Genomic DNA, 27,389 nt, shown 5'->3' with positions numbered 1-27,389 from the left:
TTTAGACTATTGGCTAACTTTGAGGATGTATGGTTCAAGAAAATTTCAGAAAATGTATTTCATGAAGGGCTTGATTAAATGACTAATTCAACAAGGACCCAGAAAAAACACTAGGGCGGAAACCTGCCTAGCAATATCATTTTTGACCAGAATGATCAAGACGAGACATATGTTCATGTGAAGAAGGTAGGTGATGTGATATTTCCCTGTCATTCAAAGATAAAAAGATAAAGAATCCATCTTCTCCCACCTCCTAAACCAAGTTTCAGCAAACATAGACTAAAACGATGCTTTTTCCAATGTAATGAACTTTAGGTGTATTTTCTGGTACTTCACTTTTACATGAGGGATTTGAATGAATGAATCAATGAATAGATTAACAAATGAATGCATGAAGGAATAAACCTGATCAATATTGAACAGTGGAGGTGGCTGAGTGGCATAGTGGTGAAGATAGAAGGCCTGGGTTCAGATTTACCACCTGTGAAAACTTAAGCAAGTGCTTAAACTTGGTGTGTGTCAGTTTCCTCATCTGTAAAATTGGACTTCTGACAGTATCTACTTTGTAGGTGGTATGAGGGTTTTATAAGACGAAACGTACAATTCTGAGAACTTTGGAAGCACTTAGTAGACACAGCTATTGTCACTATTACTGTTATACCTTGTGTTTAGAGCATTAGGAAGAACATTCAGTTGCTTCATCCACTGGGCCGCTTCCAAAATAGTTGCTCTGGGGACCTGAAGGACATATTATATCTCATTGGAGTATTATCTAAATAGACACTTCTCAAAAAACATTCCACAGTACATGATAGAAGGTTCCCATAATCAGATGGTACTGGGAAATGGTGGTTTGGCGACTACACAACTTCTTCAAAACTTTCATTGTGCTCATGTGTACTGTGACTCTCCAAAAATGGCACTTCCCAAACCTATTTAACCGCAACATCCTCTTCTCCAGCCCAGAACCTTGCAGGGCTACTATTCCTTAAAGTATACTAAGAAGAAAACCAGTGATGTAAGTGGGTGTTGAAATAAACTCATTGTGCATGGCACACCCTTCAAATACATCCTTTCTCCTGTAGGAACAATTGAAATCCAAACGACATATGCCAACGTGATTTACCACGTGGGTTGTCTTCTGAATACCAAATACAACACAATGAATTTTAGATAGAGTTTTGTTTAGTCCCTAGGCCAGCATTTGGGCCTGTGGATAAGGATTTGTGTCCAGTCCTCTTAGGGCTTTTTTGGGTCACCTTCCTTGGGCTTATTCAGATGCACCATGTGCTGAAATTAGTCATTGCTGATGAAGCGCAGGAGGTTATGTGCTTGGGCCTGGAGGCCTGATCTGACCTCTGATCTCTCAGCCTCATCTCATGCTGCTCTGTCCTTTCTCTCCCTGTGGTCCAGCCGTAGGAAGTTCTTCCACTTATGTGAAAGGCCAGCCACCCCTGCCCCTTTTGTACATCTATTTCCTCTTTCAGGAATATCCTCTCCTCCACCCTTTATTCTCAACCTGGTTAACTCTTGTTCGTCTTTCAAGACCCCAGCTCCAGGGTCACTTTCCTCCAAATGCCTATCCAGACCCTCCCAATCTGGGTTAGGAGCTTTCCTTATGATTCTGTAGTGTCCAGTAAATCCTTGTGTTACTTTCCACCATATTTTGTCACTTGTTTTCCCTCTGGACTCTTAAGTTGCTATATATCGTTTGTTTGAGATATTTACATACATTGAATGCTCAGATATTAACTCTATTATTCAATCATTTTTGTGGAAAGAATTTCAAGGCACAGAATACTGCCATCACTCTAGAAAGCTCCCTTATACCTCTTACCAACCAACCTTCACTCCCAGAAGCAGCTACTCATCTGCTTTCCATCAACCACAGGTTAATTTTGCTTATTCTAGAATGACATGGAATCAAATACTATTTACCTTTATGTATCCAGGGTTTTTTCGCTCAACATACTGTTTTTGAGATGCACCCATGCTGTTGCATGAATCTGCAATTGGTTCCCTTTTATTACTAAGGAATCTTGCTTAGATGAATTTACCACAATTATCCAGTCTTCTGTGGATAGATACCTGGCTTATTTCTAGTTTTTGGCTCTTATAAATAAAACTGCTATAAACAGTCTGTACAAGGCTTTTTGTGAATTATGTTTTCATTTTTCTTGGATAAATACCTAGGAGTAGAATTCATCCTAGAATTGGTGCCTATTTAGCTTTTAAGAAACTGGAACAGTTTTTGAAGTGATTGTATGGGCTATAAACTTCCTGGGTGCTGAGACAAAGTCTTGTTCAACTCGGTTTCCCTGGTGTCCGACCCAGTGCAGGGCACATACTAGGCACTCAGTGTTGATTGAAGAGTGAATGGACAAGAAGCTCAAAACAGTTTTCCTTCTGACACACCCTCTACTAACTGAAAAAATAAATAATGCTTTGTCCATCAAAGGGATGGAAACTTGACTGGCTAAATGTGGGCTTATTCCAAGCAGATGAAAAATGGGGACTAACAGTTCCCTTCTGACCCTGCCCTGGACCTACATGTGCAGGTGAAGCCAGGTATGTAGATAGACATGGGACCATAGAAGGGTCCTGATCACCAGCAGCTGCAAAACTTACCTCCTAAAGTTAAAACTCCCAGCATTCCCATTCAAAACCCTCCACAACCTACTCTTCCAACACAGCCCCACCCCTTTGATTTATCTGCACTAAACTCATAATTCCACCAGACCCAACAGCTCTCTTTTCTTACGGCATCCAGCATTTCCTCCCCTTTGCAGTAGGGGTGAGCTTTACCTAAAATACCTCCACCCGAGGCCACCTCTTCCTGTTGACATTCTGGTCAGCCAGGCTCAATTCCAGTTCTGTCTTTGCTCTGAAGGCTGTCCTGGCTACCACATCTAAAAGTGCTCTCTTTGGAAGATCTCTGAAGTGGTGTCCGCCTGTGGACAGTGTTCATTAGCCTCTTTTATAGTTATCTGTGTCTGCATCTTCCTACTCTGTGAGGTAACAGGCTATCAGAGGGCAGTGTGCTTAGTGGCCCTTATTGGTCTGGAAGGCGCTGGGGCCATTGGTCACTAAGTCACTGAGGCTACTTGCTCTTTGCTCTTGGTGGCTGATTCCACTAAAGAGAAGTTAAATTGTATGGTAATGCTATGGCTCCTTCTTAAAAAGAGTTGTTTACAGAAGAAAGATCTGTCTAAAAGGAGGAGGATGTAGTGTAAACTTGGGAATTTGTGTCACCTGGTAGATAATAAAAGGGAAATTCGTTTCTTAGGCTCCAGTGTTAGTCATAGGTCACAAGTCAGGAAGCACAAATATTAACATCTAGAGTAGCTCCACATGACATTTGTATGCATAAGACAATGTAAAATCATCTCCTATAGGAAGAGATGGCTCCAAGGAGTAAAGTAATTAATCTTAGTATATATGTTCTCATTTGATTCCTGTTTTAATAAAGTCCTAATTTTGCCTCTGTTCTGCAAACTGCCTACTTCTCTAATGGTACAATTTCTAAAAGTATTTACGTTTAATTTCCAGAAATGTAATATAGTAATCTCTGCTCTGATTGAAAACATAAATATGAAAAGAATGCTGAGTGTGAAAATTTACATTGAAAACATTTTCTATATATTATGTTGTACTTTTAAAATTTTAATCATTTTTGAGTGACATAAATTCAAAGCTGCAGTTGGAAAAGATATTTCAGGGTTTGGTTTCTCAGCAAATGTTATTTCAAACAGATAAGAATTACAAAGTGATTCTCGTTTTTAAAAAGAAAAAATTTTATGTTGCTCTGAAAACTGTAAATACCAATTTCTCAGAACAGAAAAAGGCATGTAAGTTCTTTGACATCTCATAATTTTGTAGTTGATCAAGAGAAAAAAACACTCATTTATATACCTTTAAAGAATTGGGTGCCTTTTTTAAAAAGTCTGGTAATAACATAATTATTAAGAGGTAGGTAAAACTAATTAGCTTGGGTGTGTTTGATCTAATTGCTTGCCTTCTTCTGGTTTAAAGCAAAACACTGGATCTGGTATGCTTAAGAATTTTAACATCTGCTTTTCCCTCTACTGAACCAGTAAGAAGTAAATGCAGCATTAAAATTCCTAGGTTGATTTCCTGCATTATTCACCTGGCAGAGAAATGAATTCAGTTCTTCTTTCAGCAAAGTGAGAGGCATAACTCTTTCACTGTGGGTAGGGTCATGCAGAAGGCAGTTTCCAATTTTATTGCCATGGTACTTAGGAGTCCCTGGTCTCTACAGCCTTAAGAGGAATTCAGTGCCATTTTCAGGCAGGAAAATACTGCCCTGTCCTTGTAGCTGGAGACCTACATATTGTTTAATTCAGCACAATCTTAAAAAGCTGTCCCTGGGCTTCCCTGGTGGCGCAGTGGTTGAGAGTCCACCTGCCGATGCAGGGGACACGGGTTCGTGCCCCAGTCCCAGAAGATCCCACATGCTGCGGAGCGGCTGGGCCCGTGAGCCATGGCCGCTGAGCCTGCGTGTCCAGAGCCTGTGCTCCGCAACGGGAGAGGCCACAGCAGTGAGAGGCCCGCGTACCGAAAAAAAAAAAAAATTCAGCCAGCATATTTTTAATTTCTAAGAGATTTTTCCTTGTTCTCTTATAGTTCCTATTTTATGGAATCTTGTTTGGTGGCCGAAATATCTTTTTAAAATTTTTTGAAGATGTTAATTATGGTTTTTGGATGTTTTCTTCAGCTTCTTGTGTTCCTGAGTTGTGTTCCATTTTCAAGTTAGGTTTGTTTTAAGCTCTCCTTTTCATATTCCATAGTGTACCTACCATTGTGGATTGGTGTGAGGTTTGAATTGAATGCTTGACTCAAGGTCAAATAATGTTAGTGGCTTAAAGAGAGAAGCCCTATTATGCAGTTCTATCTTGACTACATTTTCAGCTTCATTCCTACTGAGAAGACAAGGGTTAGAATAAATGAAATTGTAAGGTACTTTCTAAACGTAAGAATTCCAAATTGGTGATTCCCACAACTCTAATTACAGTAGGTAAAGTTTTTGAATAAGGTATTCAGTAATTCATTCATTCATTTGACATTATATATTGACACCTACTATTGTTAGGAACTGAAATTTACTCAGATATTGTTGGACTAGATGTACATCTTTTAGTTCCTATTTCTTTAAAAATGTTACTTTTTAGTTTTAAGTAAACTCAGAAGACTAAAGAATAGGAATCCAAATTCTAAAAGAACATTATCAATTCACAAATGGACTCAGGGTATAAAATGAGATTTTTCTAGGGCTTCCCTGGTGGCGCAGTGGTTGAGAGTCCGCCTGCCGATGCAGGGGACGCGGGTTCGTGCCCCGGTCCGGGAAGATCCCACATGCCATGGAGCGGCTGGGCCCGTGAGCCATAGCCACTGAGCCTGCGCGTCCAGAGCCTGTGCTCTGCAACGGGAGAGGCCACAACAGTGAGAGGCCCACGTACCGCAAAAAAAAAAAAAAAGAGATCTTTTCTGAATTATATTTCACTGAGGAGATGTTAGATTTTCCCTGAGGAGATGTTAGATTTTCCAGGCAAGAGCAAAGACCATACCTGAATCTGTATCATTTTTATGGGGAGCTATAAACTCAAATGAACCTCATCTATTTTCTGGAATAGGTTAATAGAAATTGTGTATCTTTCTAAATAGATATAACTCCCTACACAGCACTTGCCAATGACTTGTCATACAGTTGTATTAAAACTGATCTATACAGGGCTTCCCTGGTGGCGCAGTGGTTGAGAGTCCGCCTGCCAATGCAGGGGATACAGGTTCGTGCCCCGGTCCGGGAAGATCCCACATGCCGCGGAGCGGCTGGGCCCGTGAGCCATGGCCGCTGAGCCTGCACGTCCAGAACCTGTGCTCCGCAACGGGAGAGGCCACAACAGTGAAAGGCCCGCCTAACCCCCAAAAAACAAAAACTGATCTATACATATTTCACATCCAGAAGAGACATCTATCTAGTTTATTGCCACAGTATTCTGTTTATATCAGATATGTAGAAGCTATGCTATTGGAATAACAGAGAGCCCTTTATAATTTTATAGTCCAAGTATATGAAAGAGTATGGACTTTAAAAAAACTTATCATGGAACATGCACAAAAATAGAATCACTTAATGAATTAACGATTACCGACACAGCTAATCCTGGTTCATCGATGCCCTTTTCTTTTGTCCTCTCATGTTAGGTTATTTTAAAGCAAATCCAGGATATCCTATCATTTCATCCCAAAATATTCAATAGTTCACTATCTTTCTCTAAAAGATATGGACTCTTTCTCTTTTTTTAAACATCACCACGGTATCATTTTTTTTTAATGTGGACCATTTTTAAAGTCTTTATTGAATTTGCTACAACATTGCTACTGTTTTATGTTTTGGTTTTTTTGGCCATGAGGCATGTGGAATCTTCGCTTTCCGACCAGGGATCAAACCTGCACCCCCTGCATTGGAAGGCAAGGTCTTAACCACTGGACTGCCCGGGAAGTCCCCACGGTATCGTTATTACACCTTAAAAATTTTAACAGTTTTTACTTAAAATCATACTCTCAGTACTTGAATTTCTCTGATTGTCTCAATTTTTTTTCCCTTGGTTTGTTTGAATTGGGATCCAAATAATTTCAGGTATTGCATTTGGTTTATATATCTCACGAGTCTTTTAATCTAAAGTTCCCTTGCCTTTAAAAAAAATCTTACAACTTGCTGAAAAGACTGGGTTGCTTATTTGGTGAAAAGACATTTTTTTTCCTGAAAAAAAAATATTTCCTGAAAATTTTTCTACATTCTGGATTTTGCTGATTGCATCCCTGTGGTGTCACTTAACGTAGTCTTCTGTCTCTATATTTCCTGTAAACTGGTAGTTGGGAATAGATATTTCATATTTGACTAGATGCAGGCTTTATTTTTTGACATGAAAAAATCTTCATAGATGGAGTTGTCTGTTTCCTATGTTGTAGATGTTGTATATTTCCTCTTGCATCCCATCAGGAGGCTTGAGGTGTCTGTTTCTCTCTTTGTGATATTAAGATTGACCCGTGGGTTCAGATGTTGTCCATCCATTATAAAGTTCCCCATCAGCTCTTCTCCTAATGCTTTTAGCAGCCATTGATGATGATTGCCCAAGTCTGCTATAGATGTTATATACAGAGTTAAGAGTCTCTGAATTTGGAAAACCTCACCTATTTCCAGCTTCCCACCCCTGATTTATTCTGGCATCTTGGTCATTTATTGTCTCTTTCTTTCTTAGTCTATAATAGATTTATTATTCTCTAGTGCACTATTCCCCAAAGTATATTACATAGAACACAACACTGAAAAGTACACTGTGAGAAAAAGCTCCCCGAGTTTGGGACCTGCCACATACAGTTTTTCCCTTTCGGAGATTAATAATACAAGTGAGCCTATTAAAGTTCTGAGGAATTTGTCAGTAAAGAAACTTGATTTACCCGGAGTCTCATCAACTTACTTGACCACTGTATTCTTTTATCATTAATACCTATTAATATCCTGATTAGAGAAACACACTTTGAAATGCATCTCAGAGAAGAGGGGAAGGTGGAGGCACTTGCCCCGTTCTCCCGTGGGACTTGCTGATGTTAAGGTCATGACTCAGTAACACGGGCACCCTTCTGGGTGAGAGAGTGTGAGAGCAAATCAAAGTTCACACAGAGACAATTGACGTATCTTATGCATCTTGTGTTAACATAATTGTACCTTCATTGTATTGATTGCTTCAATTGCTGTTTCTTACCAGCGTTACCTACATAACCAACATAGATTATTCCAAATATGTTAATTACTGGTAAGAAAATAAAGTCCAACTCTAACTGTCACAACTTAAAAAAATTATGAGTTTGCTTTCTTACATTACACATTTACACATATACAACCCCAGAGTACACTTCGGTTATTTTATTTCAGGTGCAGGATAGGTACGTGAGGAGTAATGAAGGGAATCTTAACACTCATTGAGATCACTGGCTTCAGATATCCAGATTGGTTTTTATGCCAGATGCTCACATGCTGTTTGTGGCTCACTATGGGAAATGCAGTTGAGCAAAAGCAGTGAGGGAGACCAATTTTCCTTAGCTTTGAGGACACCTTGAGTTTTGTACAATAAGTGTTTTCCATTAGAAGGAGAATGCTGTGCATTAATGCTCCTGAGAAAAAAATAGTGATTGCCAGTAATGCCATCAGGAAACAATTTTGTAAATGTTTCACAGTATAAGCATGAATCAATCATTAAATGGGGGAACACAACTTATTTTGCAGATTTGGAATATGGATGACAATTTTTTTGAGGTGGTGTTATTCTAGGAAAGTGTGAATTTTGATTATAGGAACTTGCACAAGGGATACAGTAGTAAAGAGTATGAGTTGGAACACTTCATTAAAATAACCAAGAACAGAGCCAAGACCCAGAGACATGAAGCTCTGTTTTGTGAGTCTTCTTGGGGAGAATGGATTGGGATAAGACACGGAGAGGACTGACACGCATCATCAGTGATCCGAACATTGACTCAACGTGCTTTTGTAGCACTGGGCTGCTGGCTGCCTGGCCATTGGGTAATGTGGAGTTAAATTCAGACCTGGACAGTTAATGTTTATGATGGAAGTTATCCTGGTGCTTTTATTTTATTTTATTTTATTTTTGCGTTACGCGGGCCTCTCACTGTTGTGGCCTCTCCCGTTGCAGAGCACAGGCTCCGGACGCACAGGCTCAGCGGCCATGGCTCACGGGCCTAGCACCTCCGTGGCATGTGGGGTCTTCCCGGACCGGGGCACGAACCCGTGTCCCCTGCATCTACAGGCAGACTCTCAACCACTACACCACCAGGGAAGCCCCTCCTGGTGCTTTTAAATTGAAACAAAGCTTTTCTTTAAAAATTATTAGGATTTAGGGGCTTCCCTGGTGGCGCAGTGGTTGAGAGTCCGCCTGCTGATGCAGGGGACACGGGTTCGTGCCCCGGTCTGGGAAGATCCCACATGCCGCAGAGCGCCTGGGCCCGTGAGCCATGGCCGCTGAGCCTGCGCGTCCGGAGCCTGTGCTCCGCAACAGGAGAGGCCACAGCAGTGAGAGGCCCGCGTACCGCAAAAAAAAAAAAAAAAAAAAAATTATTAGGATTTAAAATGCTTTTCTATTCAGAAAATCCAGAAAAAGGCAAAGACTACATGAATTAAATATTTTAAAACAATAGACAACCGCTTTCTTTATGACAAATTACTGTTAGGTTTGATGTTCATAGAAGGGAAGATCAAGTGTAAATTTTGACCATGGACCTTATCTTCCACTCATTAGGTAGCTTTCCAAATCCTGTGCTCTGAGGCTGTGTGGGCTCAACTCAAATACGTGTTGTAGGGAAGACTGAAAGTAGAAGGGTGGGGCGTATATCCAGAAATTACCCTTAAAACATTATTTTAAATGCAACTTAAGGTAATAAATTTGTATTCCTTGAGCAGAAAGCAGTTGAAAAATGCATTCATTTGTTGCACTTCTAGAATAGTATTTGGTGCTTTACTGAGCCAAAACACAGGTGTAAACATTCTCCTACAGTATAAGAAGCTTAAGAGGCCTGAACGATGACTTCAGTTCAATCCTTCGTGAACTGAAGCCCAGAGAGCAGAAGTGACTCGCCCAAGGTTACATTTACCTTGTGGTTTAAAAGAAGATTTCATTCACTTCTCAGCTTGGGAGGCACTTCATTCATTTTCAGTGTGACACATGGTTGCATTTTACACCTTGACTTTCCAGTCTGGTCCTGCAAATAACCAATTATCCAGTTGGCTCAAAAGAATAATAATGATGGTGAGCTGATGCAGGGAAGGCCAGTTTTTCTTCCCGCTCGTGTCAGCTTTTCAGGTGCTGATCCCTATGGTTGTATGTCATCCAGATCCCACATTCTCTTCCTTCGTAGTTTGAAATTCCAATAGCATGTGAGCAAAGTGTGAAAATGATAAATGCAAATGTCAACAAATGCATTTTTAGCCCTTCAAGGCTACAATGAAGGGCTAAAATTAGGGGGATTTGGGGAACTGTCTCTGGGTATCAGCACATCATACAGCCCATGGCCTGGGTGTTTTCTGCCCCCTGCCCATAAGACAAAGGGGATAGGACCAGCCAAAATCTGTATACTTATCATTTTTAGAAACTTCATGAGAAGACTGACTTAGACCCTACAGTGAGACTGAGGAAATTTCTTGTGAAGGAAGAAGTTTTAGGCTGTGAAGAAAAGTTCAGCTAAATAGGAAAAAAAAAAAAAAAAACCTGCACCAAGATTCTACTTCTCCACTTGGTTTAGCTAGGCTTTGCTGTGTTTTAGCCTATTTGTCCTTATTTTAAGGTTAATAATGCTCACTCTTTTGAGTTTCCAGAGGTATGGGAAGGATCAAATTATTTCTTTTATGTCAACTAAGAGGGACAGTTGTGTTGAGACAGTAGATTAAAAGGTTTTGTCGTTTGAAGTTTTGTTTCATCATAAGAGCATTTGGTTTTTTATCTGACCAAATTATGATTGTGTTAATATTTCTTTGCTTATTGAAAAATGAGGTATTCTATTTTTTTGAATTTTTGAATTTTATTTTATTTTTTTATACAGCAGGTTCTTGTTAGTCATCCATTTTATACGTATTAGTGTATACATGTCAATCCCAGTCTCCCAATTCATCCCACCGCCACCTCCCCACCCTGCTTTCCCCCCCTTGGTGTCCATACGTTTGTTCTCTACATCTGTGTCTCAATGTCCACCCTGCAAACTGGTTCATCTGTACCATTTTTCTAGGATCCACATATATGCATTAATATACGATATTTGTTTTTCTCTTTCTGACTTACTTCACTCTGTATGACAGTCTCTAGATCCATCCATGTCTCAACAAATGACCCAATTTCGTTCCTTTTTATGGCTGAGTAATATTCCATTGTATGTATGTACCATATCTTCTTTATCCATTCGTCTGTCGATGGGCATTTAGTTGCTTCCGTGTCCTGGCTATTGCTAATAGTGCTGCAATGAACATTGAGGTTCATGTGTCTTTTTGAATTATGGTTTTCTCTGGATATATACCCAGTAGTGGGATTGCTGGGTCATACGGTAATTCTATTTTTAGTTTTTTAAGGAGCCTCCATACTGTTCTCTATAGTGGCTGTATCAATTTACATTCCCACCAACAGTACAAGAGGGTTCTTTTCTCCACAAAAAAAGAGGTATTCTATTTTTATTTCCAGTAATTTACAGGCATTTTGATCACAAATAAAGTTGGATGATTCATTCTACTCCCCAAGAATTCTGCTTTCTGAATCAACGAGGGTTTATTTTAACAAATGTTTTTTCAGTTTAGGGTTCTATATGATGATCATACTCTCTAGGGTAGAGCGTGTGGAAAAAGGTGGCTGATCTTGAGAAATATACAATTGCTGTGCTGGAGTCCTTTCAGGGTTGAAATGGAGTAATAAAATCAGAAATCACAGAATGGTTTCTAATTTCAAAGACAGACTGTCTGACCTTGCCTAAGTAGTTCAGGTAGAAACCAAGAAGGAATGTGGAGAAGGAAATTGAGTTCCCCTCCAGGTGACACACAAGCGCAACATCAGTCCATATGGGATTACAACGTGGGCCATTGATTCACTTTAGGATCCAGGAGATGTTTTTCTCCTGTATTTTTATTCTTATTTGAAAAAGTTCTGATTAAATCTCTCTCTCTACCTGCCTTATACTCACACACAAATGAAAAACCTCCCACCATGTTTACTCTTGTTTCTCTATCTTCCTGAACAGGAGCCTACAGTTTAAGATAAAAGAATTCTTTCTGAAATGTATTTGGTTCTTTGGCTCTTTTTGAAAAAGTCTTTTCTTGAAACCATGAAAGGGACTTCCCAGATGCCTAGAATCACCAGTATTTTGGATTCTTTGCTGCATATTTCATACCCCAGAGGAAGGAAACTTACATGGATTAAGGACTTCCCTTCTGCCCGGCTTTGTCACATTTGTCAGCAATCACGTCCCAACTGCTTCTTTCAGTGGATGATTGTTCATTCTCCCTGTAGTGCTTCTTGCACCCTGGCTGGACCTTCTGTGGGCTAGGAGGCAGCGCTGTGGTCGGTGGCCGAGGTGAACTGTTCTCCAGTCTGTCAGCCTCTGCTAGATGGAAGTTCTGAGGCGTGTTTTTGTTTTTTAGGTTGCATAATATTAAACATCAGTAGTTTAACTGGGAATGTTTATTTTTAGAGGTGAAATGGTTTTATTTCAATGGCTAGGAAAAGGAGTTAAAAGTGTGAAAATGTGTGATGACCACAGACAGGCTGTGAAAATGTGTGATGACCACAGACAGGCGAAGGACAGAGAACATTCTAGGTTGATCTGTATTGCCCTGATAGTGAAATCATTGCCTGAGTTTTTTTGTGTTTACCTGATTGAATGAGGGAGGTTCCTAATTTTATAGTAATTACTGTATCGGTTTGGAGGAGCCCAGAATGTCTTTTTCTTTCTTTTTTTGGTTACTGACTGTTCAAAATTTGGTACTTAGGGAGGTTAAGCATTACACATCCAGGGTGTCTTAATTCTGCAAAGATGGTCAAGTCATTTCCAGCACAACGAGAAATGGGGACCATGAGCATCTTGAGCAGATGAACAAGTGGGAATGATCCTCTGAGTTCAAATCTGGATTACTTCCTAGCTGCACGATGGGCAAGAATTTAGCCTGAGCCTCAGTTTCCCAATCTGTAAATTGTGCATTACAACATTTTGAGGCTTAAGGAGATGATGACTGTAAAAGGCCTGGAACAGCTGCTGTGCCCAGAGAAGGCACCGTACACAGGGTGGATTTAGAGGCATTTTCAGTAGCCATGTTTTCAGCAGTGAGTGAGAGCCCAGTATTTGAGGTACGGGATTAGGATCAACAGAATCAAGTCACCCCAATGTAAATGGATTTTTTCCTTTGTGCCCCATTGATACCTAGAGTTAGGGATGGCCTAAACCTTTCAGCAGAGCTGTGGAGTGCAGCCTCACCTCCCTTCCCCAACCCCTCCCTTCCCCTCCCCTCCTTTCCCCTCCCCTTCCCTCTCCTCCCCTCCCTTCCCCAACCCCTCCCTTCCCCTCCCCTCCTTTCCCTTCCCCTTCCCTCTCCTCCCCTCCCTTCCCCAACCCCTCCCTTCCCCTCCCCTCCTTTCCCTTCCCCTTCCCTCTCCTCCCCTCCCTTCCCCAACCCCTCCCTTCCCCTCCCCTCCTTTCCCCTCCCCTTCCCTCTCCTCCCCTCCCTTCCCCTCCCCTCCTTTCCCCTCCCCTTCCCTCTCCTCCCCTCCCTTCCATTTTCTCCCCTCCCTTCCCCTCCCCACCTCTCCCCTCCCCTCCCCTCCCCTCCCCCCAGGGTCCTCCTGGGCTGGCTTCGGAGGCACAGGTCAGCTCCTCCAGGGGACCTGTGTCTACTTCCCGCGGCCCTGGCCGCCCCTCTCCCACTGGCTCTGCCTCCTATTGGAAGAAGTGATGAAAGGGGGTGTAGCAAAGGAAGCCACATCCCTGAAGGTGGAGCCTTGTGAGGACATTTTGCTCTTCATTCCAGCCAGGCCTCGCTTCCTGTCTTCGCTAGTAACCAAAGATCCTTGTCAGGATCTTACAAGCATTTTTGTCATCAGAGTGCCGGCAGTTATGTGTATCCATCTAAATAATAGAGGCTTTGAATAAAATGTGGCAAGGATTAGAATGACCTCTTGTTAATGACTGAAGGAAGAACAGGTGGGCCTCAGGGCTCTCCATCTTCCCCACCTGGGTTTCCATGTAGACTGCTATTTGCTCCAACTGAAGCTGGTTATTTGTAATTTTCCCACATAGCTAAGCTCCCGGGAGGGTGGTCAGTGGAGCAATGCAGAGAATATGGTTTGCAGCAACAGCCTTGCTTTTCTTTCAAATCAAAATCCCCCTTTGCCTTTCCTTTAAACCATGTATTAGAGGGTTTTATCAGAAAAGGGAAAATAGGCTGTGCCCGGCTGTTGCTAGGTAACCAGAAAACTAACACACCCCGTCAGTTGTTACCAGAATGATTTTCCCCAGGAACCTGGTTCCTTTTGCTAAGTGATTTGGGTGGTGTTAACAGATTTGCATAATGGTGAGGCTGGAGGGTCTCCATCCTTCATCTCCTTTCTCCCCTCCCCTCGCCTATATCAGGAAAGTCCCAGGTACGTTATTTGAGTCTTCCCGATCAGTTCTTGACTTTGAGTTACTCTGAGGGAAGATGCTGTGCAGATGCAAATATGGCTTAGTGCACACAGCCGGAGTAGAGAACTGTATTTCTAAGACGTTGAACCCATTTTTAAAAATAACTGGGCACCCCCCTGTCAGCAGGTGCAGTGTTTGAACAGCCCACAAATGGTAACAAGTTTTTGTTTGCCGGTTTTGCTGGGAGTATTTTGTAAAGGTTATTTTTAGCCACAGGAGATGTGTGTACACCCAACCAACCATTTTAGTGATTTTGATTAAATCATTAGATATCCATTTCATTCCTTTCTCACTGGACTCTGTCATTCTCTCCGTGGCTAGCTCTATGGCCACAGCATTTCCCAATCTTCGAGGGCTCTGACTCTGATTTATAGTTTCACCTGACTTTTAGGTCTCAAGCTGACTCTCCTGTGACCTGTGCTGTTTGTTGCAGATTTGGACCTCTCTCAGACTGCATACCCGGCCCCCCAGGACTCAAATCCGCATGGCCCTCAGCTGCAAACGTTCATAGCAGAAGCAAAGCTAAATCTACAGAGAGTAACCAGACAAGACGGGGACACTGGAGATGGAGCAGAAGAAACTATTGTTTACCTCTAATTGTGTTGTTATTTTTCCAAATGAAACAAAATACAGGCATTTTGGGGAGAATTTTTTTTTTCCTTTCCTGATGTGTGTGTGACTGTGTCCAAATTGCTTTAGGAGTAATGTTTAATATTTCGTGCAAGTTTATTTTGGGGGCATGAGTCTAATAATTAAATTATTGAAAACAACTCTGTTTGTATCATCATTAACTTATCACACCTAATTCCAGACTCCTGGAGGAGAAATTAACTTAGATAAGCAGAAATAGGTTCGAAGTTGTTATGACCCTAGAGTAAAATTCCATATTGTATTTTCTACGGGATCATTTGTTTTTTGAAATGCCTTTTAAGATCTAGGTGAAGCACTTTGGATGGAAAGTGATATAATTGGCATATCTTCACAATCAAAGCAGCTGATCAGGAAGAGTGACCTCAGGGCCCTCAAAGGCGAGGAGGATGTGGAAAAGGACTTTTCTCTTCTTGGCTAGTCTTTGGGACATCAAAGGGGTCACTCCTGGTGGTGAGCTGTCACAGTCACCAAGCAACCGAGGTACCCTATTTGGACCCCTGTCCTAACCGAGTGGCCACTCTGCTGTGGACACAATCTGGACTCTTGGGACCTGGGGCAGAGACTGTTCAGATGCACCTTCGTGGTCCTCATGCTTGTGGGCTTTGAAGTCATAGTTCAGCAGCATCTTTCAACACAGCCCAGAGGCAGGGCCCCAGCAAGTCGGTTCGAGGTAAACTTCACTAGCAACACTTTGCTACTGAAGTAAGACTTTATTAGCCCTTGCTTCTCTCAGCTGGCCCTGCCTCCTTTTGGTCCCGGGAGCACCAAAGACCACCACTCACTGGAGGGATCGCTGCCCAGCAGTTACTGAAGGACAAAAACTGCTCTCTCGGTGAAGCTTGCTGCCTGAATGTGCTTTTCCACAAAGGAAAACTGGCACATCTTGCTTTCAGGGTAATATGGGTCTCTGTGTGAGAAAATAAACCAGGAAATGTTTTCAGTTTGTTCTGTCAGAAGTATTTGTGTATGTTTTGGTCAGTGTCAATAAATATCTTTTACCTTGCTATTTTACTTTGAAATTTTAAAACTGTTTAGAACCATAGTAAAATACACATTTCAAACACAATCTCCCTTTATTAAAAATGAAAATAAAGGAGGAATACTAAACTCACTCAGGCTTGCAACACTTACCAGGAGGGAGCTGTGATAGGAAGAGAAAAAAATTCACCCTGATTCCGTTATGTTTTTTCCCCACTTAAGTTACCAGTGGAATAACTAACCTATATTTTCACTTGGGCAAGTCTAATCTGAGTTTTAAAAAAACCTTTTGGGGGACACTCTTTTTTCTGACTCTTGCTGCTTCTGGCCATTTTGGTCACAATCATATTAACAGATTCAGAGACTAATTTTCACAGAATGGATAATAGCTTATTAAAATTTTAATCAGTCTTTTCATCTCCAAGATGAACTCCTCACTTATAAGGTGCATCTTCTATTCCTAAAGACATCTAGAGAGAAAGATCTATCTTCCCTGTCTCTCCAATAATGTCTATTCCAGAATTCTCTATCCTTCAAATAAAAAGCATATAGATATTTCAGTATAAATCCTTGCTCTGATAACTATAAATATCTTTCCGTTTTTCCTGACAGAGGCTATGGAAATAACCATACGTGAAAATAGGTAAAGATGTTCAAAATCCCCATGGAGTTCTTTAAAAATACATGTGCTTGGTTGATTTTCAAGCCCTGCAAACTCTGGGGCTGTGTGTAGCCACCCAGGGGAAGCTTCAGCATTATTTGATGTATCTCTATTCATAGGTTCCTCTTGGTAATTTTTAAATTTAATATTATGACTTCTCAACTGAATCTAAGTCTCAACACTTTCTTGATAAGTTCTTCCTTTTCACTTTGTCCTCGCTATATAATGAGCTCAGATCTCGTGGCATTCACTCTGTGGCTCTAACAGAAATTCACTCATCTTAGGAGAAAACCACCCTGTTTCTCAGCATCATAAATAAGTTTCCCTCAAAGGATATTTCCCACCGATTGAAGATCTTAAGGAAACCTTCATCCCTTTAGAGATTTGTTGCAGAAAGGAAAACAACATTTTTGCCCTGTTCCTTCCAGGTTTCATAAATTCATGTGCATCTCATTTGTAGTCCAAGCTTCTCGGCACTTCATCACGGCTGCATAATTGCTGGAGTCCTTCCTGCAGACACTTCCAGCCCACTCTCAAATGGAGCCCTGCTCATTCGGAAAAGGGGAAAAATAATCGCTGCAGAGGTGGTGGTGGTGATGATGTTGTGTGTAAGGGATATATGAAGAAGGTGAGCAAGATGAAATCATGGGATTAGCTAAAAGTGAAAAGGAGTATGTTTTCCTTCTTGTGACCTAGGACACACCATTCAAACTCAGGATCAAACTGAAGTTTTTAAGGTTCAACCATCTCTGTCTTTCTCAATGAGAGAGGCATAGCAGTAGAGTATCTATTCTGGAGCCAGACCTTCCACTTCCTGGCTGTGTCCTTGGCCTGTCACTTACCTCTCTAGGTCTTAGTTTCCTCATCTATAAAGCAAGGATGATTACCTTACAGAACTGTGAGAATTAAATGATTATGCAATGTGCTTAGAACAGCACCTGGGGCATAGTAATCACTCAACATATGCTAGCTATTATTATCATATCATAAGCTTTTTAAATAATTGGTCAGCCTGGTCCCAGTCCTTAGGCAGATTGCACCTGCATAGCCAGAAACAGTGAATAGAGGGGTCAGGTGCCTGGAGATGGCTAGCTATAAGAGTGGACTAAGGCTTCATAAGGTTAGCTTTCAACTCATTTGCATCTCTAAACCTCCATTCAACTCATTCAATAAACATTTATTGACCCTCTGCTAAAGGCCAAACAATCTGTTAGGAAGCATGTAAAGATGAACATGCCTGCAAATTGTTGGAAAAGACAAACACATGAACAAATAACTGAGAAATACAGATCACCATGGGAGCTCAGAGAAAGGGCATGTTGGGGCCAGTAATATGTGGAATGAAGGGAGTTGTCCTAAAGTAGAAGATGCCTGAGGCTTGAAATGTAAGTAGAGTCAGAGGGTGTGGAAGAGACATTCCAAGTAAGGAGGGAAACCCAAGCAAAAGTCCAGAGACACAAAAGAAAAGACCACTGGAGTACACATTTGGAGGTACTGCAGAATGCGTTCCTTCCCTCTGGATCAAGGTGTCCAGGGAGAAAATCCGTCTATCTCGGACTGTTCCAAGCACTTTGGTACAAGTGGTGGGAAAACATGGAAGTGTCTCTCGCAACTTGGTAACTGATCAGGTTCCATAGAGAGCTGGATTATGGAGGACTGCTGAAACCCTGGGGAAGCATTAGTCAAATCCATTTCACCTGCCTTCACGAATCAAGGTCATCTACAAAAGACTTGCCTGTCCTCCAGGTGGCACGGAGCCTAAACAAGATGTTTGCCCCAGTTGTTCGCTGGGAATTGGAGTCAGCTGTGTCTAGTTGGAGCTGCGCTGGTTAAGACTGGATAGGACCAGGATCCTCCAACTGGGCATGCGTGAGTGTCCACTCCGTGACCTTTTGACGTCAGGGGGCTGAAAACTCCACCCTCAGAGCGTGCCAAGCGCCTCCGTTTTAGAACGTGCAGAGCCCTGGAGCTTAGTTACACCTGAGCAGAGCCATGATTACCGCAGATTTTTCTAATCCTTTCCCCAAGCTCCCCACGCCTTTGCCGGCCCTGCCTCTTTATTTGTTATCCCATAAATATCCCACCCCCTAAGCCCTTTGCTTTTCTGGGAGGTGGATTTGAGTTGCGGTCTTTCGGTGCTTCTCCCTTGGCGGCCTTGCGAGTAAGCCCTCTCTTTGCTGCAAACCTCGGCGTCTCAGCATGGTGGCTTGCTGAGCGCTGGGCAAAAGGATGACACCATGTCCCCTCACCCTTCCACCTCCACCTCCACCATAAAGCAACTGGGTTCTGGTCAAATGACCAGTTGGGTATCTACCTACTGATCCTAAGCCACAAGAAACCAAAAGTAAAGGGGTTCCTGGGGGCTACCTGAAGATGCTTATTGGAAGAGAGGCAGCAGCGTTTTAAGTGGAGGAGTAAAGTGGTGATGGGGAGGGAAGAAGTCTCACTTTGCTCTTCTTTATTTTCTTATCTCCGTTTCAGTAAAGTTTTCTTCCTAAGGTTTTACCTTTTCTTTCCTTTGGAACATATTCCTGTTTTCTCCTTTTACCTGACTCTGGGGGTTTTCTGTATATTAGGTGAGACAGCCACCTCTCCAGATCTTGCAGGATTGCTTTTGTTGTAGGAGATGAACCTTATTGTTCAAACCCGCCCTAGCTTTTGGTTACCTCCCAAACCTTCGTGATCGCCCAAGCAGCCTATTTTATTTTTCGTGGCTCCCAGTGTTTGACGTGTGCCAAGACCTATCAGTGTCCTAAAGGTGGGCGGGGGCCTCCCTGGTGGCGCAGTGGTTGAGAGTCCGCCTGCCGATGCAGGGGATACGGGTTCGTGCCCCGGTCTGGGAGGATCCCATATGCCGCGGAGCGGCTGGGCCCGTGAGCCATGGCCGCTGAGCCTGCGCATCCGGAGCCTGTGCTCCGCAGCGGTAGAGGCCACAACAGTGAGAGGCCCGCGTACCGCAAAAAAAAAAAAAAAAAAAAAAAGGTGGGCGGCGGGGGGACCTCAGTCAGCACCTAGGTTTAGGCTGTTTACGAAGCCAGACCGTCAGGCAGCAGCTTTAAAATATATAAATACAGTAAAATATATACAGTGCTATGGGAACGCAAGCAGAAGCCCTGCTGGCCAACAGAGCCGGGCGATCTGGAGGTGTCCTCTGGACGACAGTTGCAAAAACTAGGACGCCAGAGGAGTGTATCAACTCCTTTCTGGGGGATACCGGTGAGCTGGAGCCAGGCAGAGGGAGGGCGCAAAGATGGCATCCCTGCCTCTGTTCCCCCGGGCTGCAGCTGCAAAAACCTGCGGCACCCCTGTGGGAGATGCTAGTGCAGGGAGAGGAGAGTCGGCTTTAGGGAGGCGCCAGCCGGAGGGGAGGCGGCACCTGCAGAGGGTAAAACAACTGGACTCCGCTGGCTTCAGGGAGTGCCAGTGTCTCCAGCCCCATTCCGGAAAAGTACGGGGCTCCGCCCTGTAGGCCGAGGCTTTAAGATCAGCACGTGAATCTCTTTCACGTAAAGTCTGTGCGCTTTTCAAAGGGCTGCTTCTGCACCGGGCCCTGGAGAGAGTGAGGCTGAAGCCCTTTAAAAGCTGGTCCTCAGGTCCCTACAGCCCTTTGGGTCTTGGGGTTGTGAGCCCCACTGGTTTTCAAGCCAGGTGTTTGGGGGACTTGTCTCAAGTGCTGCTATCAAAAATTGGGGTGCCTGATGTGAGGGATAAACCCTTTGTTCCTTGGAGAGAAGTTTGTGAGTTCCATCCAGATGGTGGGTTGCCAGGCTGGGGGTTTAGGGTGAGACCACATCTCAGCCTCTCCTACTCGCCTCCGTGAGGGCCTTTTCTTGTTTTCTGATGTGGTGGAGCTGTTTTGCTAGTCTAAGTCTTTTTCAGAGAAAATTGTTCCATATGCTCCTACAGATTCAGTGTGTCCAGGGGAGGAGGTGACTACACGGTATCTTTCTATATCACTATCTTGACCACCGCCTGCCTTTTGTTTTATCAGCTTTACCGCTCACCCCATCTTCCTCTACCACTTAAGGCTTTGTGGAAAAGAAAAAGGAGAGGACACGTGGAAGAAAGATTCCACAGTGATCTTGTGATTACCACCCCGAGTCCACCATGTTCTTTCCCAACAGCCCGTGAGGCGCAGAGCTCCCTCTACTAAGCGTGACAGAGGCAGTGAAAAGGTACGGAAAAATCAGACTTGGGCTTTGTTTACTGAAATTCCCTAGGGCCACAGGGTCACACAACGCCACTTACATTGTCTGGATTTGCTCGTGGAATCCAGCGTGAATGGGATCTCTTGGAGTTGCACAATCCTGCAACCTTGCTTCTGAGCTAAGTTCCCTTATCCATGAAAGGGGATAGTAACAGCCATGCCTTGCAGGGCTGTTGTGAAAACGAAATGAGTTAAGCCTAGTACAGTAAATGCCACACAGTAACCACTCTAAAAATGATAGCAAGGATTACATGCTGGTGATAGGGGTGGGAGGAAGGCGAGCTTGAGCTTGCTCAAGAGCTCAATCAGCTGGGGCATCACTGCTTCCGTTTTTCACAGCCCATCTTCCTTTGCCCTGGGAGATGTCCATGATCTAACAAAGCCTGCCATGATGCTGCACTCAGAGTAAGAGCTTCATGAGACTTATTCAGTTGAGGGGATGAGCCTTTGGAAATCTGAGATCAAAGAGGCGACAGAACTAGAACTAGAACCCTGATCCTGTTTCCATTCCATTTCTTTGCCTCTGGCTTGTGAGTTCAAAACCGTTCCTTTAAGCTGGTGACTGAATATTGTTTTGGGTGAAGTAACTTGAAGGGGAACCATGGTTCAGTAGTTTTGTAGAAGCTTCAACATGCCCTTAATCGAATCCTACTAGTCTGCCTACCAATAAAACTCTCTGGAGAGAGGAAAGTCAGAAGTTTTACTTACAACAGCCAAAAAGCTCATAGAGACAGTTGTCTGCAGATGAAGAATGAACTTGGTGAGAAACAAGGATTATACTTTCTTTGCTAATTTCACTAGATACCATAGTTACATTAGAGAACTGGCCCTTATTCCTGCAGGAGCCCCCAACCCTCCCTTCCCCAATGACTTGTCTTTCATTCAGTTTGGAGATACATCATCCCCAGGGCCAATGTCCCCAGGCCCCACAGACTTCCAGTCACTGGGGAAGGTTCAGGAAGTTCCCCTTCTTGTTCAGAGGCTCAACTGGGTGCCCCAATGTATATCATAGAAGGGATCTGATTTGTCTACTAAAATGAGTTTTGACTTACCCAAGAGTTTGTCTAAATTCTTTTCTTCTCCCTCCTCAGTGGGTTTAGGGTTGTTTCCCTTTCACTGCTTCCTTCTTTGAAGAGGCAAAGGGGCTGGAACTCTGATGAGTGGTTTACTTCTTGTTAGCAACCCAAGTTAAACATTTAATGACGGAGCTGGTACGGACTGAACCGCTACTTGGGGGTAAATGCCCGGCTTCACTTGTCCATGCTCTCTTTACCACCGCACCCCACAACACCATATGTAAGGTCTGAGCAGGTTTTCTGGAGAGTTGTCAGTGTTTCTTTTTACTATCGCTAACGTAACAGCTTCAAATATAAACGCAAATACAGCCAGCGTCAAGGAGAGCATCTGTAGAGGCCATGGAGCTAAAAGAGACTCTCAGAGATGTGCTTGACGTTTCCCTTGGCAGCGTTCACGGCCCCCTTGGAAAGGCTCAGTGAACCTCTCTGCTGCTGGCAAGCTCTGAGTTGGGGAAGAAGTTGGCAGGTGCCCGCAAAGAACAATAGGCTTTTAATTAAGGTCTGTAGGGCCAGAAGCTCAGGAAGCCCCCCCTCCTGATGAATTTCTTTTTAACACTTGCATTTCTTCAAACTGCCCTACAAACAATAACTGTATGCTCCATCAAGGTAACTGTGGTCATTAATCTTCTGTAGCACAGGAATTTCTTGTAACATAAAGGCAGTAATGGGATTTTTTTTTTTTTTTTTTTTGCAATACCTTGAAAAATTAGTGTTGACTTGTGTTCCCGGTTTGAGGCAGTTGATTTTACTAAGGTGATGCTGAATATGATCTCATAACTTGGTCTTTCCACGCAAACACCCTGTGTGCAAAGTTCTCGTTATATCTGACACTAGAATTAATGTAAACATGTTTCAGTAATGGCCGTATTTTGAGTCACTCAGGGGAAGATTTCTGCATGCAGAGACTGAGCCTGCTAAGCATCGTTGCTATGGAGACTGTGAGAGTTGGATTAATTAAGGCCTGAACAGATGTTGTGAAGTGTGCAGAATGCACTGTTTTCTGCTAGTAATTAAAGAGGGTACGTGTGTACGTGAGAGAGGAGAAAAAATACAATCAGAGACAAGGCAGTCAGACAGATAGATGTGCTTGGCACTGGACACGTAACATTTCCTCTGGTAAAACTAACCACTGATCATTCTGCTGACACTACTCTATTTTCTCCTCCGCCCATGCCAGACAGAATAATTGCTTGAAATGGACAAGTGGTCCATTCATGCTTCCTTTCTTTGGTCTGATTTATAAGAGGTATAGGAATATACAAAAACATGTTCTTGGATCAGTGGGTTCAAACAACCCATCTTTCTGAGCACTCAAAAATCAAACTGGACTGTGTAAATGGTAAACTGCCTAGCAGGGAGGCCAAGTGTGTGGATTGGAGCTATATTAATTGTCCAATCTGCCAGGCGTAGTGTCATCAGTGACTTGGCAGCCAAGAAAGAGATTGGCTGCCCAATGCCATGGAGAAATTGTCACGGGAATGCCTTCTAGATTAGAAAGTAAATGAAACATCAATCTAGTTCAGGTTTGATTGGGAGGATATTTGATTGTTTCAGTTGGAACTAAATGTTGATTTTTAAAGCTTTGCATTTCTATTTTCACTTGAATGATATTAATGTTAGGTTGAGGTCCAAGTTCAGCAAATTAGGTTCCATCTGAATCCTGCTTAGTGGCCCCAAAGATGAGTAGTGTCCCCACATTGCGTCCTCCTGGTCAGCATGAAGGAGTTAATGGGCTGAAATCATCCTAAGATTTTTCTGCTGGACTGGCAGCAATTTGACTAGAACTGGTGTCTTTTGAAGCGTGATCAGTTTTTTCTTTGTCTCCAAGCTGTGGGGGCAGTGTTGTCTGAAAATGGGAATCAGAGCATCACACGCAGAGGTGCTTGTTTCCTGGGGGAGAGTGTCCTAGCGTCTTAGTGGCCAAACTCAGCTTCTTCCCATTCCTAGACTGTGGAGCTGAGTCAGGATGGGATGATGTAATAGGGCATTGCAGGGCAGGGGTGGGAAGAAAGGGAGGCAAGGGAAGAGAGGGAGAAAAGAGAGAGAGAGAATGACAAAGCTGTCTCATCCAATGTGAGGTAGGTGTCTGATGATATACGTATGCCTCTAAAGAGTCAGACATCCTGTGCCCCAACCCCTGATGTACCCTTTACCCAGTTTGGCTGTGCCACTGATAACAGCCTGGTTCTGTCTATGAATGGGGCCGTTTCTCTTCTTTTTGGACGAGGTGAAGGCTGCAGGTGGCACTCAATCTTAGCAAAGGTCAGACACCTTACGGTTGTGTGCCGTTGAGAGCTCTAGAGATAGGGGAAAAGGGACAAATTGGATCAGTGTGAATTTATCACCATCTGGGGGAAAATGCAAGTGCACATCTTCCTTTCTGTATTGTCCTCTCCAGACGTGACCTGTAGTTCATTCACCCTTAAACTTGATTGTTGAATCTGTTTGTATTTTCCACTTTTCCTCTTATCTGAGGATTATCTCCATTTATCTCATGGAAGAAAGCACTACTGAGGCTACAGAAATAGAAAGGATTAGGATTTGCCTTTTGAATCAATTGTGGTTTGTTTCTGTCTCTGGTCATTAATGAGAAAAAGGACATTTAAAACTATAATTGTCTTTTTCTTCTCCCCAACACATATAAAGGGAAAAAATATATTCTGGGTAATTTGTTTACTGAAAAAGAAATAGAGATGGGAGAAAAACCACAACAGTGGTTTGTCGCCTCTGGAGGGACATCTGTTAGGTGCTTTAGTACAAGAGCAACAATGGAAACCTTGAAACAAATAAAAATAGAGCCAGTATTGGGAGTTAGCGGAAAATCTCCTTTTCCCCTAACTCATCAAATTCTGAGAAAGTGTTTTATTCTTGTTACCTGTTAATATGTATTCTTTCCATGTGTGTGTATATCGTGGTCACTTCAATATACCTGCTGCCCCAGCAACAAACTTTACTATTTGCCTTCTATTGTGTCCTGCCCTATGTTAGTATGAGACCAAAAGAACCCAACTGCCACAATGCTGCAGACACGATCCACAACCCCGGCAAGCCAGGAGGACAAGAAGCGTACAGAGCTTCTTGTATTTCTTCCTAAGCCAGTGGCCAGGGGCCCAGGATTTAGGTCCCCTCTGTCATCCACCCACGAACTATTCATCTAACAAAATCAATGAGCATCTGCTGTGCCCAGGACTCTTCTTGACATGGGGTCATCACCAGATGTCTATTCTAAGATATCTGCCCACCAGCAGGGCACCATTTATGGAGCCAGATGAGACCTCTTTCTACAGCAAGAGTACAATATAGTTCGAGCAGCATCACAGAGTGGTGAATCCCAGCAATGAAATGAGCAACCCAAGCACACGGTTTTAGGAGTCAAGTGAGGAGAGACTTTGTGGGCTGGTGAGTATTTTGGTTGGTTTTTGTCCGATGTGAGAGTTTTGAAACTCTCGATTTAGTCTCATCTCACCCAGAGCATACCGCAGGTCGGGAGGTGTTTGGAAATGAGTGGAAGGTTTTCCAGATGTCACCATAACTGGGCAGAATTATTAGATTTGAGTGAAGAGGAGGAGCAGGGACACTCAGATGCTGCAGTGGGTGGGATCGTCCTGTAAGGACAGTTGTCACCTCCAAAAGCCCACCGAGAAGCGCCGATCGAATGCCAGCTTTTTAGAATAATTTTTTATTCACAATGTGAATTCAAAGGTGGGGAAGCATTTAGAAATCTTTCATACAGGCTCAGAGGTGACTATTCTATAGACACTGGTATCTGGAGCACCTTGATTTTTAACCAGAGTTCAGATTTTTAAGGAGCGTATCAGGAAGATTCAAAGAGGAATTTTAGGGCAAGCGTTCTTAGAGAAATCCTTTCCTTAACGTTGTCAACCCCAAAGTGAAAGACGAGACCAGCCCAGAAGCGAAGTTCACGGGGCTCTGACATTTTTAGAAAACACATTCTAACTTTAGCTGACATTTAAATTAAAAAGCCCAGCAGTGTAGCAGGGAGCTGATGGATTTGGAAAGCGTGGATGTGAGATAATGAGGGCTCTGCCATGCTTTTCGTGGTGAGGGGTAATAGGTGATCTATTCCTGGCTAAAAACAAAGGAGATGAGGCACTTTCTGCATTCGCACTGCAGGAACTTGCATCGCATTGAGGCTAAAAGTCATTCAAATACTGTTTTCCTTCTGCTCACTATAGCATATTCTTATATTAATCTTGATAATGAACAGGAAAAAGACCCTGGCAGGCATTTCTTGTGTCAAAGACACTAATGGTTACTGTCTTAAATTTCCCAGTGTGCTTTGGACACACCAGCCCTGTAGGCAGACAGGCAAAAATTGGTTCTGTATGTGGGTTGGTCCTGCTTTGACCTGCCACATGTGGGAGGTTTGAAAAGCTCAGGTCAGAAAGCTAAACCAACCCGCCCTCATTTGGAAACTTGTCATCCGTTTTGGGAAGAGTGCTGCCATTGGGCTGCCCCGAGGTGCAGTGTGACCAGAAGGCAGACTGGGAAGAGGCAGGGACAGAGGACAGGCCTTGGGCCCTCCTTGATTGCCTCAACTCTCATGCGTCAGTTTTCCCCATCCATAAGATGGTCTAATAAAATTCACCCTCTCACTGAAGATTAACGAAGCGAGACTTGTAAAGGACTTTACGTCAGGGATCAACTCAAGATACTTTTTTTTTTTTTTTTTTTTTGCGGTACGCAGGCCTCTCACTGCTGTGGCCTCTCCCGTTGCGGAGCACAGGCTCTGGACACGCAGGCTCAGCGGCCATGGCTCACGGGCCCAGCCGCTCCGCGGCATGTGGGATCTTCCCGGACCGGGGCACGAACCCGTGTCCCCCGCATCGGCAGGCGGACTCTCAACCACTGTGCCACCAGGGAAGCCCTCAAGATACTTTTAAATCCTTTGGAATGAAACCACACTAGGGGACACTTATCTGGAAGCCAGGTTGACAGAGGCCTTCTGGAAGCCCAATAAAAATTAACAGGAGAAGAGAACCCTTAGTCTCCTTTCAGAAAAAGTAGGTGCTCATTTCATTTTGCTAAATAGAGATAAAAGCACAAGATTGCTGTCCTAAGAGTCACGTCAATAGACACAGAATTTGATTGACAATGAGGTTTGTCCTTTTAATCAGATCCCATTCATTGCTCTAAATCAACTTCAGTTCTGACTCTTGTTAAGAAGCCATTGACTCCCCAGATCGGAGTGATATTTTGCCACCAAATATGGCTCCTTGTCCTTCCTTTGAGAGGATATACTGCTCCTGAACATGAAAAATGAATACACACACATATATATATTATTCCCTTAGAAACAACAATGGCAAAAAAGAACGAAGCAACACAGTCCCTATGGTCCTTGAAATGTGGTATATATTATCCTAATTGGATATTTTCTAAACAGATCTATGTGGACTAACTCTTGGGGTATTTATATTAATTAAATATTTCTCCAAGGAGCAAATTATTCTTTATGTGCTTCTTAAGTTGGCTGCTGTTGAACTGTATCTGAAAACAAACTCTTTCCCCCTTGATTTTTCCCTCTGGGATCCATCAAGAGATTGACTTTCGG

At 43.1% G+C, this 27,389-nt stretch overlaps 1 protein-coding gene across 3 annotated transcripts in view; it reads left to right on the top strand.

The window, feature by feature from the left end:
* Window positions 1-14,841, top strand: part of ARHGEF28 (Rho guanine nucleotide exchange factor 28) — a gene marked incomplete at its 5' end in the record, with an annotated part of 258,133 nt that extends 243,292 nt beyond the window's left edge. For all 3 annotated transcript variants that reach the window (XM_079702486.1, XM_079702488.1, XM_079702489.1), the window contains one exon: window positions 14,675-14,841. In XM_079702486.1, coding sequence (XP_079558612.1) covers window positions 14,675-14,838 — 164 coding nt within the window. In that variant the 3' untranslated portion in view covers window positions 14,839-14,841. The remainder of the gene's footprint in view (window positions 1-14,674) is intronic.
* Between the last annotated feature and the right edge of the window lie 12,548 nt (window positions 14,842-27,389).

This window comes from Hyperoodon ampullatus, assembly GCF_949752795.1.
Source record: "Hyperoodon ampullatus genome assembly, chromosome: 4".
Lineage (NCBI taxonomy): Eukaryota > Metazoa > Chordata > Mammalia > Artiodactyla > Ziphiidae > Hyperoodon > Hyperoodon ampullatus.
The sequence above is the reverse complement of the archived record's forward strand: the minus strand, read 5'-3'. Positions and strand labels throughout refer to the sequence as shown.